This window comes from Gorilla gorilla, chromosome 13, assembly GCF_029281585.2.
Source record: "Gorilla gorilla gorilla isolate KB3781 chromosome 13, NHGRI_mGorGor1-v2.1_pri, whole genome shotgun sequence".
Lineage (NCBI taxonomy): Eukaryota > Metazoa > Chordata > Mammalia > Primates > Hominidae > Gorilla > Gorilla gorilla.
Window position 1 is genome coordinate 123571674 of NC_073237.2, and position 13693 is coordinate 123585366.

At 54.5% G+C, this 13693-nt stretch overlaps 1 protein-coding gene across 18 annotated transcripts in view; it reads left to right on the forward strand.

Annotated features, from left to right (window-relative positions):
- Window positions 1-13693, forward strand: part of RALGPS1 (Ral GEF with PH domain and SH3 binding motif 1) — a 307580-nt gene that overhangs the window by 279788 nt on the left and 14099 nt on the right. For 9 of the 18 annotated variants that reach the window (XM_031014337.3, XM_055351184.2, XM_055351186.2 and 6 more), the window contains 2 exons: window positions 1024-1181; window positions 3600-3651. The exons of the other annotated variants lie outside the window; for them this stretch is intronic. In XM_031014337.3, coding sequence (XP_030870197.1) covers window positions 1024-1181; window positions 3600-3651 — 210 coding nt within the window. The remainder of the gene's footprint in view (window positions 1-1023; window positions 1182-3599; window positions 3652-13693) is intronic. 18 annotated transcript variants of the gene reach the window in all.

Sequence of the window (13693 nt, forward strand, 5' to 3'; positions counted from 1 at the left end):
GCTCAGCAGCTGATGGAGGAAGGGTGCAGGGAAGGGCAGGGAAGTAGCAGTGGCATTCCAGAGAATTTGCCCAAGCCCAGTTAATGACTCATGGAAAACCCCAAAGTCCAGTAGACACCAGTGACTGTCATCCAGGGCAGTGTTCAGTTTCTCATGGCATCTGCCTACAGAGCAGTGAACCTGCTGGCTCATCAGTCCTGTCAGGCCCATAGCTGGGGGACATGCGTGAGCCCTCGGCATGGCTAGGGCAACTGTGCCTGTGTCTCCAGGGCATTAGGCACAGGCTTCCGAACAGATGAGTCCCTTCCTTCCTTCCTTCCCTCCTTCCCTCCCTTCCTTTTCTCCCTTCTTCCTTCCCTCCCTCCCTCCCTTCCTCCTTCCTTCTTTCCTACCTACCTGCCTACCACTTCCAAGGCACAAGCTCAGCCCAGCCTAGGCAGGCCCTGGAGGAGCTCCAAGGCTGGAGGAGAAAGAGTTGCTCTTTGAGTGTTAAGCAGCCCTCTGTGCTAGACACTCTGCATATGCCTGTCAAGCATGATCTCCCTGAGTCCCCATGCAGGCCTCTGAGGTGGGTGCTATTACTACATATTTTGAGAACGAGTCTAATGAGGTTCAACAAGGTGAAGTTCCTTGCAATGGTGGAAAAACGTCGGAGCAAGGGTCTGGACCCGGTGCGTGTGACTCCAGGAGCAGACATCCTGGCCACAGGCCCACTGCTGCTCACCTGTGCGGCCTCATCACTCACAAGCACATCTGCTCACTTGAGCCTCATAGCCACCAGGGGGATGGGCAGGGCAAGTATCGTTATCCCCATTGGATGGATGGAGAAACTGAGGCTCAGAGAAAGGATGTGACTTGCCCAAGGTCATGGCATGAGAGAGGACAGAGCCTGGGCTGTACCATGGCTCTGGGTGGAGGCCTTTTTCCTGCAGCTGCACCGTCTGCTCCGGCCCCAGGCAGGTGTAACCACTGTCACTCCATAGATAAGGAGCTTTGCCTTCTTTCTTCCTTTCCATTTTCCAGTATGATGTGTCAGTTGAGTGTAGTTGAGAGTAAAAGTGCGACATTCCCATCGGAGAAAGCAAGGCACCTACTGGACGACAGTGTCCTAGAGTCCCGCAGCCCCCGAAGGGGCCTGGCTCTGACCTCCTCCTCTGCTGTCACCAATGGACTCTCCCTAGGTAAGCGTCTCCAGCCTGCACATGATAGGCTGGTGGGCTGTAGGCCCAGCGTGTGCTCCGTGTCTGTCTCTGTGTCACTGTGCCATGCCCAGTGGCGCTATCATTCTTGGGGACCCAGTGGCCCCTCACCTCCCTGCAGAGGTGGCTGCCTGCAGGAATCGCCCAGACCCAGGGAAACCCTTGTCTCCTAGCCTCGTGGGCTTCATGAAGAGCCCCGGATCTGTCCTCATCCTGCTGGTGGCATGGCAGGCAGGTAGAAAAAGCAGCCAAACACATGCCTGAGACCAGCTGCCATTGGCTGGCAGCTCCCCAGACCAGACTGGACCACAGTCAGGCTTCTGTCCCTGAGGGATCATGACCCACAGGGCCCTGCAGGGCAAAGCAGGAGAGGCAGCCAGGGAGGGTAGCTGGGTGGCCACTGGGTTCTCACTGCGTACTTGTCTTCACAATGGGAAGCTAGAAGGAGGGAGGATGAAAAATTGATGTTCAGGGATGAAATTGCATCACTGAGTGTCAGCCAGACGTGGTGCTTATGGCAACAGAAGAGACAGAAATTGTGCTGCTGAGGCTGGGATAAGAACTTGACATTAGGACTCAGGCTGGTGTTGAGCTCTGGTTGTAGGTCCATACCCCTGCAGTGTCCAGGTCAGCTGAGGACAGGTGGGCACCGCCCTGTTATTACTGCCGTCAGGCCAGTGTGCTCTGATGCCTGTTGCCTTTCAGTGTGCCTGTGCCTCTGTGGTCTGTGTGTCTGTGTGTCTGTTGGCTTCCCTTAGCAGGGAGTCCTCCCATGGCTGGTGGTTAGACCAGTTGCCGAGCTGGGAGTTGATCTTGTGAGGACTGCAGAGCAGAGGGCCCAGAGCATGGGGGTGGGGGGCGGGAGGGGACAGGAGAAACAGGCAGGAATCACTCCCACGTCTCTGTGAAAGCAAGTCAGTCTCAGAGGGCGTGGGCAATATCAGTCCAGGGGTCGCTGTCTCCCACGCCCTGGAAGTCTGACAAGCATGTTCTGTGTCTGCCTCTGTCCTCAGAGGAGGTCATCCTGTTTGGAGCCAGTCAGGGTTATACAACAGCTCAGGACAATGTGTCCAGGGTTACGAGGTGTGCCTTGGGAGAAGAGTTCCAGGTCATGCATGGGGAAGGGCTGGGTTGAGCAAAGGTGTGCAGGTTTCTTCCCAGAGACACAGCTGTGCTGGTGGGTGGGAGTCCTCTAAGAAGGCATCAGAGTCCACAGTGTCCACATTCTTTGGTCATGGGACCCTCTTCCTTGGAGTGTCCAATGGGACCTGGGTTCTGAGGAATGCCCTCTGGGAAATGCCGGCCCAACAGCACTCAGCTGGGCGGCAAAACAGCTGTTTTATATCCAGAAAACTTTGTGAGCTGCGCCTGAGTCCAGGCCTTGCTATTCCTGAGATAGAAAACGGAGTCAGATGCAGAGCTGTCCAACGTCCAGACAGGAGATCATAAGGTTGTTTGGTTCCCGGCTCCTCAAGTTGGGGAATTGAAACTGTTTTTCTGTTTGAGGCGAAAAGCCCTGATGAAGCGGCCATTTGTGCATGTGCCCTGTTGGGAGCTGGGCTGGTCCTCCCTCTGTGATGAGGGCCGTTACTCAGACAGATGCCAAGGGGCCTGGGATCTCCTCCCTCCCCCTTTCCCAGTGCTCGGCCTTGGTGCTCTTTCAGGCAAAGAGCACTGAACCTCAGAGCCTCTGAGGTCTGAGAGACAGTCCAGAAGCATTGCGCATGGATGCTTGGGTGAGAGGAGAAAATCTCTCCTCCAAGAGGGCTTAGAGAGCCTGGGAGAAGCAGGGTCGCCCATTCAGCCCAGAGGGACAGGCCTGAAGGAGGAATAGGGAGCAAAGCTGTGGGACCCAGCCCCTCTCTGTGACCCCACTGGCCAGGGGTCTGCAGGGGCTCTCCCTTGAGGCTTCTGTCTAATGCCAGGTAGCTGCACCACTGTGACCAGCGTCTAGTCAAGTCCTGACCCTTGGGGAAGAGGAAGAAGTGCTCGTTTGGCCTCACCAGGTGAGGCCTGTTCTAGTCCTGGCTTCACTTGGGCCAGAAGGGAGGCAGTGGTGGAGCCAGGTCAGGCCCAGAAGAAAGCCTGAGGACCCAGACCCCAGCGGGCCAGTGGGCAGTTAGCTGTGGCCCCCGGGGGCAGTGGGAAGGTAGCAGAGGACCTGCCTGGAACAGTGGTTCTTTGACCCTCCCAGAGCAGAGTTAGAACTCGCAGCAAAAACTCAGTACGTTGAGCAAAACTCAGTACGTTGAGCAAAAACAGTACGTTGAGGCTCCCAATGTCAGGAAGCAGTTTCTGTGGCACTTCTGTGAGCTCAGGGGGCCTGGGCCCGGTGACCCAGGAGAACAGGCCCCTCTTCTGTGAAGCCGTTGTGCTCATTGACCTGTGTTCCTTTTCCAGGCAGTAGTGAGAGCTCAGAGTTTAGTGAAGAGATGTCTTCAGGGCTGGAAAGGTGAGTGTGGCCTCAGCATGGCCTCCCTCCCAGGGGCGGTGCTCAGGGCCGAGGGAGCCGAAGACAGGCCCCGGGCAGGGACGGGCCCTGCCCCACCCGCCCCATGAGGCTGCTCTGTGGCTCCTTCAGCAGACTGGCCGGGGCAGGGCTGACTAGGTGGGAGGATGGAAGAGCAGGATGGTTGTTGGGGCCCCAGCCCCCATGCTCTGAGCAGCCCCATGCCTCCCCTGATCCAGGAGGCTCTTCCTCCAGCACAGCTGCAGGAGGCCTGTGAGTAGATTTGGTCCGAAGTGTGGGTTCTTGAAACCAAAAGCCTAAGAAGTGGCCTGTTCTTGAGATGGGCATGTGGCTCCGCCTGGTGGGGTCTGAGAATATTGCACCCTAATGGCCTCAGGCCTTGGGTATTTATTGACCCCCACCCTGCTAGGCACTGGTGACAGGGAAGTGGCCATAGCCTCTGCCTCCCTTGAGGATCCCTCTGCCTCCCTCGAGGATCCCTCGGCCCAGGGTTTGGCTCCCTGGGAGAGCCTGTCTGCCAGGGCCCCAGGCCTCCTGCTCAGGAATTCCCATTGCACAGCTCCATGTACTAGTGTTTTCCTGTGCCAGGCGCCCGGTGATCTCTAGGAAGGCAGGCAATGCTGTGAAGGGGGTGCCCCCACAGCCATGGCACCACCAGGGGTGAAGGGCATCGTGGCGACTCAGGGTTTGAGGGGAGGCGGGAAACATCCAGTGACACAGAATGTCCAGGAAAGGCAGGTTTGCACCAGTATCCAGGGCCCTGGGCACACACATGTACACATGCACACTCACATATACACACGTGCCCTACACACTCACATATACCCATGCACACACTGTACACTTGAAGTCACCTATGCTTACAGTCTCACGTACACAGGTACACGCTCACACATGTGCTTGTGTATACATTCATATAACCACACTGTCACACATGGGTGTATACACTCACACATGTACATATGCATGCATGCATGTACCCTCTCACACATTTGTGTGCATAAACACTCATATGCATACATGCACACACACACACTCCTCCTCTGGCGCTGAAGCTTCTCTCCTCAGTCCTTATAATCATAAATTGGCCAGAGAGAAGATAAGTGCTGCCTAGCAACTCCTCCCAGGGCAGAGGGGCTGCCTGCTGGTCAGTGCTCTTGGTTGAGCATGGCCTGTGCCAAGCACTGTCCTGGTGCTTTGCGTGCATGGATGCACCAAATCTTCAGCACTCCTGCACAACAGCCATTCATAGTGTCCCCGTTTTATACATGTGGAAAACAAGGCTCAGAGAGGTAAAGTGACTTACCTGCTCCACACTCTGGTATGGACAGAGCTGAGCCACACCCAACAGCCTCCTGACCACTGAGCCACCTCTTCATCACTGCTCCATAGCTTGGCCAGATACGGGGACTGTCCCATATTGGTCAGTCAGTCTCTCTGCCTGTGAAACCCAAGATGGGGGTTGGTGGGGGAGTGGCGATATGCCAGCCCTCAGAGGCTCTCTCTTTCCCCTCCCCGGCCATCTGGGTTGCTCAGGCAAATGGGCCAATAGCTTTCACCCTGGGAGCCACCCCGGCAGTGGGGAGGAGAACTGGACAGGCACAAGGGCAGACTCTAGAACTCTCCATCAGTCAGGGGACTCCTGGGGACACCCTGAGGGAGATAGCTTACAGGCAGGCCAGCACCTCCCCTGGCCTCAGGCCAATGAGAAGACATCAAATGGCAAACAGAGGCACAGATCCTGAATAGCAGCTAGACCTGGACCTGTTATTCATTGATTCATTCATTCTTTCACTCGCTTATTCCTTCATTCACTCACTTATTCATTCAGTAGCTGTTAAGCAGCTGCTCCATGCCAGACACCACACGAGTTACTGAAGGTGTAGCAGATATAGTTCCTGCTAAGTACTCATGACTGAGATTAGAGCTTCTAGGAAGGAGGGTGGTGAGAAAGAATTCCTTGTCCCAGGGAGATGATGCTGTTTGCAATGCTGTCATGATCACTGTAGGCCACAGCATTTCATAGCATTTAGATCACTATCCATCTGAATGTCTAGAATAAGTGATTTTGGGATCTCTTCCAAGCACTGGTCTCATGGCTGGCGCAGATGCCCAGCTCTGCCTCCAGCAGTCTTGAAACATCCCTGCAGGGAGGATGTCCTGTTTCTCATCCTCTGAGGATGGATTTTGGCCCAGCCACACCTTGCTGAGGGGAGCAGGGGGCCACCTGCTTTGGAGGATGCCAGTGGGCCTGCGATGTCTCCCCCAGTCAAGACCCAGGCCCCGTGCAGTCCTGATGAGCAGATGCCAGTTGCCCCTTGGCCACCGGCCTCCATCTCCATCCTGCACTGCCTCTTACATTCCCTGAAATAATCCACACTCGCAAAAGCAAAGGAGCATTCTGGACCTTCCTGGAGAGTCCACAGGAGAGTTGGAGGGGAAGATTGACCTCTTGCAGCTTGAAAATCTTCATTGCCTGTGGCTCTTTTCTTTCAGTTACTCACCTTCATGCTCTTTCCTGGGTCTTCTCTATTCCTGACCTTCATGGGCCCGATGCTTAGCTCCTCCAGGTCCTCCCTCCACTCCCAGCTCTCACCCAGGCCAAATCCTCCTACTCTAATGGGGAGCAGACTCCCTCTCCCTCAGAAGACTGAGTGTCAGCCTGCCTGGGCCCAGAGGCCAGCACCTGCCCTGAAGGAGCTTCCCCTGCTCGGAGACCCCACGAGCTGTTCCCTGCAGATGCCGTAGGAACACAGCTTTCTCTGCAGGCCGCACCGCTCGAGCAGACAGAGGCCGTGGAGCCAGAGTCAAGGGTGCAGGGGAGGCCTGGGCCACGCAGAGAAGTGAGGTATGAGAGAGGAGAGGGAGAGGCTTGGCCGTGGTGGGGGACACAGCATTTCGCCCCACAGCTCTGAAGTGCAGGGGCCACGCTCTTCTATTGAAGATTGCCACCAGCCCCCTGCGCCTCAGCCCTGGTAATAAGCCTGCCCAGGCTAGGAAGAGAAATAGAGCCAGATACCAAGATGAAAGCCAGGAAGACCCCAGGCCAGTTCCTCCACACCACACACACCTCTGGTGGGTTGAGGGCACACCTTCATCACCAAGAATGCCACTGTCAGCAGGCAGGCAGGAGTTTCTGTTGTCTGGCCAGGGGTGAGACTCTGCATGCCCGTCTGGTGAATTTGCCTTCCCTGAGTTTATGCACATAGATGTCTCCTCTTCGGGTAGTAGCCAGAGTTCAGGCTGCAGATGCCCAGTAGGTCCCCATAGTGTTCGGCCATAAAGAGCTTCCACACGTGAGCTGGAGCCCACTGAGGCCTGTGGAGCTGCTGTACTGCCCTTGGTGGGAATGGGTCTGTTCCTACTGGACTGTGGAACAAGGGTGCAGAGAGCAAAGGGGACCCTCTTCTGCTCTTCATCCTCCCGTCTCCTCACCCATGTCAGCCTTGGCAAGGACACAGGGCCTGTGGGGTCGGGGAGGGGCAGTGAGATGCAGGGAGGTGTTTGTTAGTCACTTCTGAGCTCCCAGGCTGCCTTAAAGACCCTCCCCTACCCTCAGGGCCCAGAATGAGGACAGGGTGGTGGTCCTGGGCCAGGGCCCTCAAGAACCAGAGAGCTATGGGCAGGGGTGGGCCTGCTCTTCTCTGTGACTCCACCTAGTGTCCCTGGTCAGCAGTCTTCCTCACCTCATGCCGGGGAGAGTAGGGGCGAGGAGAGAAGGGGGACCCCCAGCACACTGCTCTCCCAGGGAGGTGGGGAGGTGGCCGCAGGGCAGCGGCCATAGGGCATTCAGTTACCTGGAGAGGAGGGCTGTGGGCTTGTCAGGATGATCTCCAACCAACCTTGGGCCCCTTGGAAACCAACAGGGAAGGGAGCGTTTAGTCAGGAGCAGCAGTAATGAATAACAGATGCCTTTTTCTGCCTGATTTGGAAAGCAAGTGTTGGCACTAAGATGAAAACAAGAATATCAGCCTACGAGTTAAAGGATTTTAAATGAGGTGTTTTTAAAAAGATGAACAAAGTGGATTGTAGCGGCGATCATGTATGTATATATGAAAATAGTCTCACTCATCCTGAGTATTTCTGGTCTCTAGGTTTATTGAGTGAGTTTATTTTCCCTGTATTCTTCAGATTTCCCACAGTGTGTAAATGTTTCTTTTCTACCCAGAAAAACAATTAACATTTAACTGTATAAAAGAAAACATAATCAGAAATGATTACTGATCAGTTTTTAACAATTGAAGTATGAAAGTGCCACAAAGTTGATTACGAAACCCTTGGCCACCATCTCCCCTGGTCGGAATCACCTGTCTCTGTGGAAGGGCCTTCTCGTGTGAGGCACAGGCTGTAATACAGGTAGTGGGAAGAGTAGGGGATGGGGGGGTCCTTGGAAGGCCCAGGGTGAGAGGAGGCCCCTGTAGTGGGTGAGGGAAGTGAGGCTGGGGCAGGGTTGGGGGGCACAGTGCACAACCCTCTCTGAAGCAAAGCCCGTTCCTCTTCCTGCTCTGGGGAAGGTGACAGAATGGGTCAGAGCTCAGAGTCTTAAATAAGTCCTGTCAGGGAAGCAGTTGTGCAGGATGCAGTGGGAGGATCCAACAGGGCGACCTGCATCAGGCACCAGGCTCAGAGGTGGCTTCTGGAGAAGGGGATGGTTAAGCAGCAGCCCAGGACATTTAGTGAAGAGGACCCTAGAGAGCCCTCGAGGCAGGACCTGGGACCTGAAGAGGCTGTGGGCTGTGAATCATGCACCAGGCTGGGACAGATGGCCCAGGGCTTGGTGTCTGTAAGAGTCTCATACAGGCTGGGCCCCATGGCAGGTCCTCTTCTCTGGAGTTCTCCGTTGACCTCCACAGTGAAAAGCACAGCCAGCCATGCAGGGGGACCTGAAGTTAGGACCACTGATCCTCCCAGGTCCTTGGGCAGCTCTCAGTACCTCTGAGCCTCCATTCCTCAGCCCTGTGATGAGGCTAGGCACAGTGAAGATCTAACACATAGGTGGAGCTACCACATCTGAGGAACTGATTTAGGGACTTTTTTTTTTTTTAGACAGAGTCTCACTCTGTTTTCCAGGCTGGAGTGCAGTGGCACTGTCATAGCTCACTGCAGCCTTGATCTCCCAGGCTCAAGTGATCCTGCTGTCTCTGCCTCCCAAGTAGCTGGGTACAGGTACACGCCATCATACCTGGCTAGCTTTTTTATTTTCATTTTTCAGTAGAGATGGGGGCTCACTGTATTTCCCAGCTGGTCTCAAGCGATCCTCCCACCCCCACTTCCAAAGTGCTGGGATGACAGGCAGGAGCCACTGTATCCAGCCTGAGTTGGAGAATTTTATGAATTTCCCTCAATAGGTACTACTTACCACCAAGAAAGCAACCCAGGGGTCTAAGGCTGGGTAGGGGGAAGAAAAGTTTCCTCAAATGCAGTTCAGTCATCATGGGAGGGATGGACCGGAGTGATGGCAAATTTCTACCAGCACCTGCTGGCCTCCAGGATGACACTGGACTGTGGGAGGGCCCCTCTAAGAGGTCGCAGCAGACAGTTGCCCCTCAGAGTGCTGTGGGGTGGTGCTGTAGGGCGTTCAGGGAGTTGGGTGATGCAGTTTCTGCCCATGTGAGGTTTACCTGTTTGTTTTAGCTGGTGGGATCATCCGACATCCTTAGGGAGGCACCAGGGAAATGCAGTCATGGTGACAGAGCACCAAGTCTCCTGCCCCAAAAACTGAGTTTTAAAAGATACTTGTTTCCTTCCTTGAGAAGATCAGAGGACCCTGGTAGATGCCCAGGTCTGCCAGGTCCCAAGGATGCCTCTCAAGCCCCAAACTCTGCAGTATTTTGGGAGAGGCAGGCCAGGCTCTGGAGCCGATCCCGCAGGTGATAGGTCCCCTTGGCTGCAGCAGACATGCCAGTGGCCATTCTCAGGGTGACTACCGCAGAGGACCTCACTGTTCCCCACACCTGTGGCTGAGGCCAGGATCCCAGGCTCTCATTCTTCCCGAGTCTGGTGTCCTCGGGTTCATTCTGCTGCCTGGTGCCTGGCTTCAGTGCTCTGGACAGTTGGCCTATCTCTCCTGCATGAGACTCAGAGACACTGAGCCCTGGGCCATCTGTCCCAGCTTGGTGCATGACTCAGAGCCTGCAGCCTCTTCAGGTCCCAGGACCCCCCTCGAGGGATCACTAGGGTTCTCTTCACCAAATGTCCTCTGGGTGGCAGCCCAGTTAGAAAATTTGCCAGCTTCTGATTTGGGTTTCCCTCCGATATGTGATCTCTTGCCTTACCCTCTTAGCTCCAAACACTAAAGTCTGGCAGTTGAGGCTCCAGCCAGCAGACTGAGAGAAGTCTGCAGAGAGAAGAGTGCACAAAGAACCCCTGGCCTCTAGGTGCCAGGACCTTTTGCTTGACTCTGTTTTCGAGCCCTGCCAGGCAGCTGCTGCTGCTTCATGGGTAGCTGGGAAATCTCTGCCCACAGCTTCTCTGTCCAATATCTACAATTCCTCCAGAGTCAGCACCTAGAAAGCGGGCAGGACGCTCCTTCCATCTTGTGTCCATCCTTCTCTGTGCGTATCTGCTTTACCCCTCCCCACTCTCTCTCAGACAAGATTTCTGAACTTCTCAGTGCACAGAGGGGAAGATGGATGATGCCTCATGGCAACTTGGGATGCCTCCCAGGTTTACATGTGACAGTTTCGCCCAGCCACTGAGCCTCACTTTCAGCCTCTCAGATCTGGTTCCTCATCACCAGGAGAGAAGACCTGGCATACCTGGCTTGGATCACTGGTGTTGCCCTGTCCACTTAGCTGTCAGAAGGATGGGGACATACAATACAAATGTGGTTCCTAGGGACCCACTTAGTGAATCAGGGACATTGCCCAGAGAAGAGTGGGTGGCCCATAGAGAGCAAATGTCCTTCAAAAAGTGCTGCTAGAAGGGACATCCCAGGGCCCAGCAGAATTCAGGGTAGTAGCTTCCTGCCTGAAGATGAGAGTGAAGCATCAGAAAGTGGCCAGCATAGGCCATGGCCTAATTGGATGGCTTCCCATCCAGGGTGCGCAGGCACGGGTGGACACTGCTGATCAGTAGCATCACCTGGGCCCTTCCACATGTGCACTCCTACCCAGGCTCTGTGGACTTGAGACTGGGGCTCTGTGTACAGAAGATTAGGGAAAGTATATTAGTCTGTTCTCACGCTGCTAATGAAGACATACCCGAGACTAGGTAATTTATAAAGGAAAGAGGTTTAATTGACTCACAGTTCAGCATGGCTGGAGAGGCCTCAGGAAACTTACAGTCATGGTGGAAGGCGAAGCAAACATGTTCTTCTTCATATGGTGGCAGCAAGGAGAAGTGCTGAGCAAAAGGGGGAAAAGCCCCTTAGAAAACCATCAGATCTTGTGAGAACTCACTCACTATCATGAGAACAGCAGCATGGGGGTAACCACCCCCATGATTCAGTTACCTCGCACTGGGTCCCTCCCATGACACATGGAGATTATGGGAACTACAATTCAAGATGAGATTTGGGTGGGGACACAGCCAAACCATATCAGGGAGGGATCCTATTTCTACTAAGACCAAGATTACCAAGGCCTCAACATAATTATTTTCTGGGGAGGTTGCTCTCCAACCTCCTAGCCCAGAAACAGGGACTTAGGGCTTTATGAAATGTAAGCCCCAGGATACCTACAACCTAATGTGTACCTAGAAAATGATGGAGTGAAGATGGCCTTTCAGACCTGCTTGACTAGTCTGAATTCTCATGATGCTGTTGGCTCAGGAAGTGCCCTGGCCACTTCCACCTCAATAGCACCACCTACTCTGCCTCTTCCCAGTGTCGTGATCTTGGGCAAGTGACTCCACGTCTCCAAGCATCAGGTTCTTTATCTATAAGGTGGGGATAATAATAGTGCCTACCTCACAGTGTTATATGAATAAATGAGATGCTGAGCGAATCCTGCTTAGCACATTGCCTGGCACCCATTGTCTCATCACCACCACCACCGTTACCACCATCACCATCCTCATTTCATTCTCCCACTTTTACTGTCACCACCACCACCACCACCACCACCATCATCGTTATCCCATCATCTCATTGTCCCATCATTATCATCATCCCATGACCCCATCCTCCTGCTTATCATCACCTTGTACACCCCTTGGGACTGAAGTGTTCTACTTTGTTGCCAGTCGATGTCTTCCCCAGACCCAGGTTCCCACAAGCTCCTGGTCTGGGCAAGCCTCAATTGCCTGTTGCAGTCCTCCTTCTGACTCCACCTAAGATCCCTGAGAGGGATCTTAGTCAAACGGCCTTCCTAGGACACTGTGTTCAGCCACAGGTTCTCAGAATGACACTGGGAAAGGTGTCTGTGGTTCTGGGCTATGAACCCCTATGTCAGTTACCAAAAAACAAACAAACAAAAACTATGATTTCTGGGGTTCCTCTGATACCACCACCCAATCATTTTGCATTTTCTGGCCCTGAACATTCAAATAACAAATTTTCTCAAAGCAGGGACATTTCCAGACACTTTCAGTTGTCTGGTTCCAGTGGCTGAAGATCCTAGCTCCTCTATGCTGATGCTGGCCTGCCAGGCAGCCAGAGTTGCCCTGCCCAGCACGGTCCTCCTCCAGCTCTGGAGGGCTCACCTGGAGGGAAGGCTGGCCACTTCCACCCTGACTCTGTGTTCCTAAAGGCTGGCCTGGAGAAAGGTCACACTGGTGCCGCCCTTCAAGGCCTGGGGTCGCTCCCCGTGGCTCCAGAGAGAGCAGGCTCTGACTTCCATAGCCTGGAGCAGCCACCCCGGCACAGGCCCTCCACCCGCACCAGAAAATGAGCCTCTCTTTGTGAACACTTGAGTCTCTATCTCTAATGACAGGCCAGCAGGGTGGGACAAGTGGCTTCACCTCCTTGAGCCTCAGTTTCCTCATCTAAAACTGTGAGAACCGGGCCCCTCTCACAGAGCTGGGCATGCTCTTGTGTGAAAGCATGTAGTTGGCACTTGGCGTGCAGTTGAGAAGAGGCAGCTGCTCTTCAGTGCCAGGCAGCAACTGCCAGGAGACTGCTCCACTGGGGCCACCAAGGGACCAGGAGACCTGGAGGTGGCCCTATTCTGGGAGATCCCCAAGCCTAAGAATCTTGTGGTCATTCGGTCTCAGACACTGACAAATCCCAGGCAGCGTGAGTGCAGGTGGGGACCCACAAGTAGAGGTGCCTCTGAGAGGATAATGCCAGAAAGGGCCCCCACAGTGGGTCCAGTCCCAATGACAGAACCCACCGTGTAGACGCTGCCGCCTCTCCCTTATCCTGAAAGGCCACAGTGGGCCCAGTCCCTATGACAGACCCCACCATGTTGATGCTGCCGCCTCTCCCTTATCCTGAAAGGCTTTATCTCACAGTGTGGTGAGGAACTTGGGCTGCTGAGTCAGACAGTCCTGGGTTCAAGTCCCAGCTTACAAGGCTCATGCCTTGGTCAAGCAGATTCACATCACTGAGCCTCAGTTTCCTCATTGTGGGGACGGTAAGGGTGCTTTACACAAAGCTTCGGTGGCAGCGCGAGTGCACTCGATGAAGTTGCAGGAGCGTCAGAGTATGTGAGCACTCACTACCTAGTGACTGCTTGATCTGTCAAGAGCCCACCCAGAGACCCCTGGTGTCCCTGTGCTCCCCGCCAGTCCACTCCTCACTCCTTGAGGGAGGACATGAGGAAAGGCTGCTTACGAGACTAGCCTGCTTGGAAGATGCTCGTTTCAAGCTCTCCATCAACAGATGTCAGTTCCTTCAAACATCTGTGAAATACAAAGCCACGCACTGTCTCACGCAAAGGGAGAGAATGATGGGAAGAAGGTAGCCGCGCTGGCCACCATGCCCTGTCTCAGGTACTGTGGGAATTCCGGACAGTCCACTGCCATCACATTCTCCTCAGGTAGCGGGGAAAAGACTCACGAGAAGAAAAGTGGCAAAGGGGCCAGAGGGCCCGGCTCTGGGAAGGGGGACTCCATCCTCAACTCCCAACAGTCAGCAGCTCAG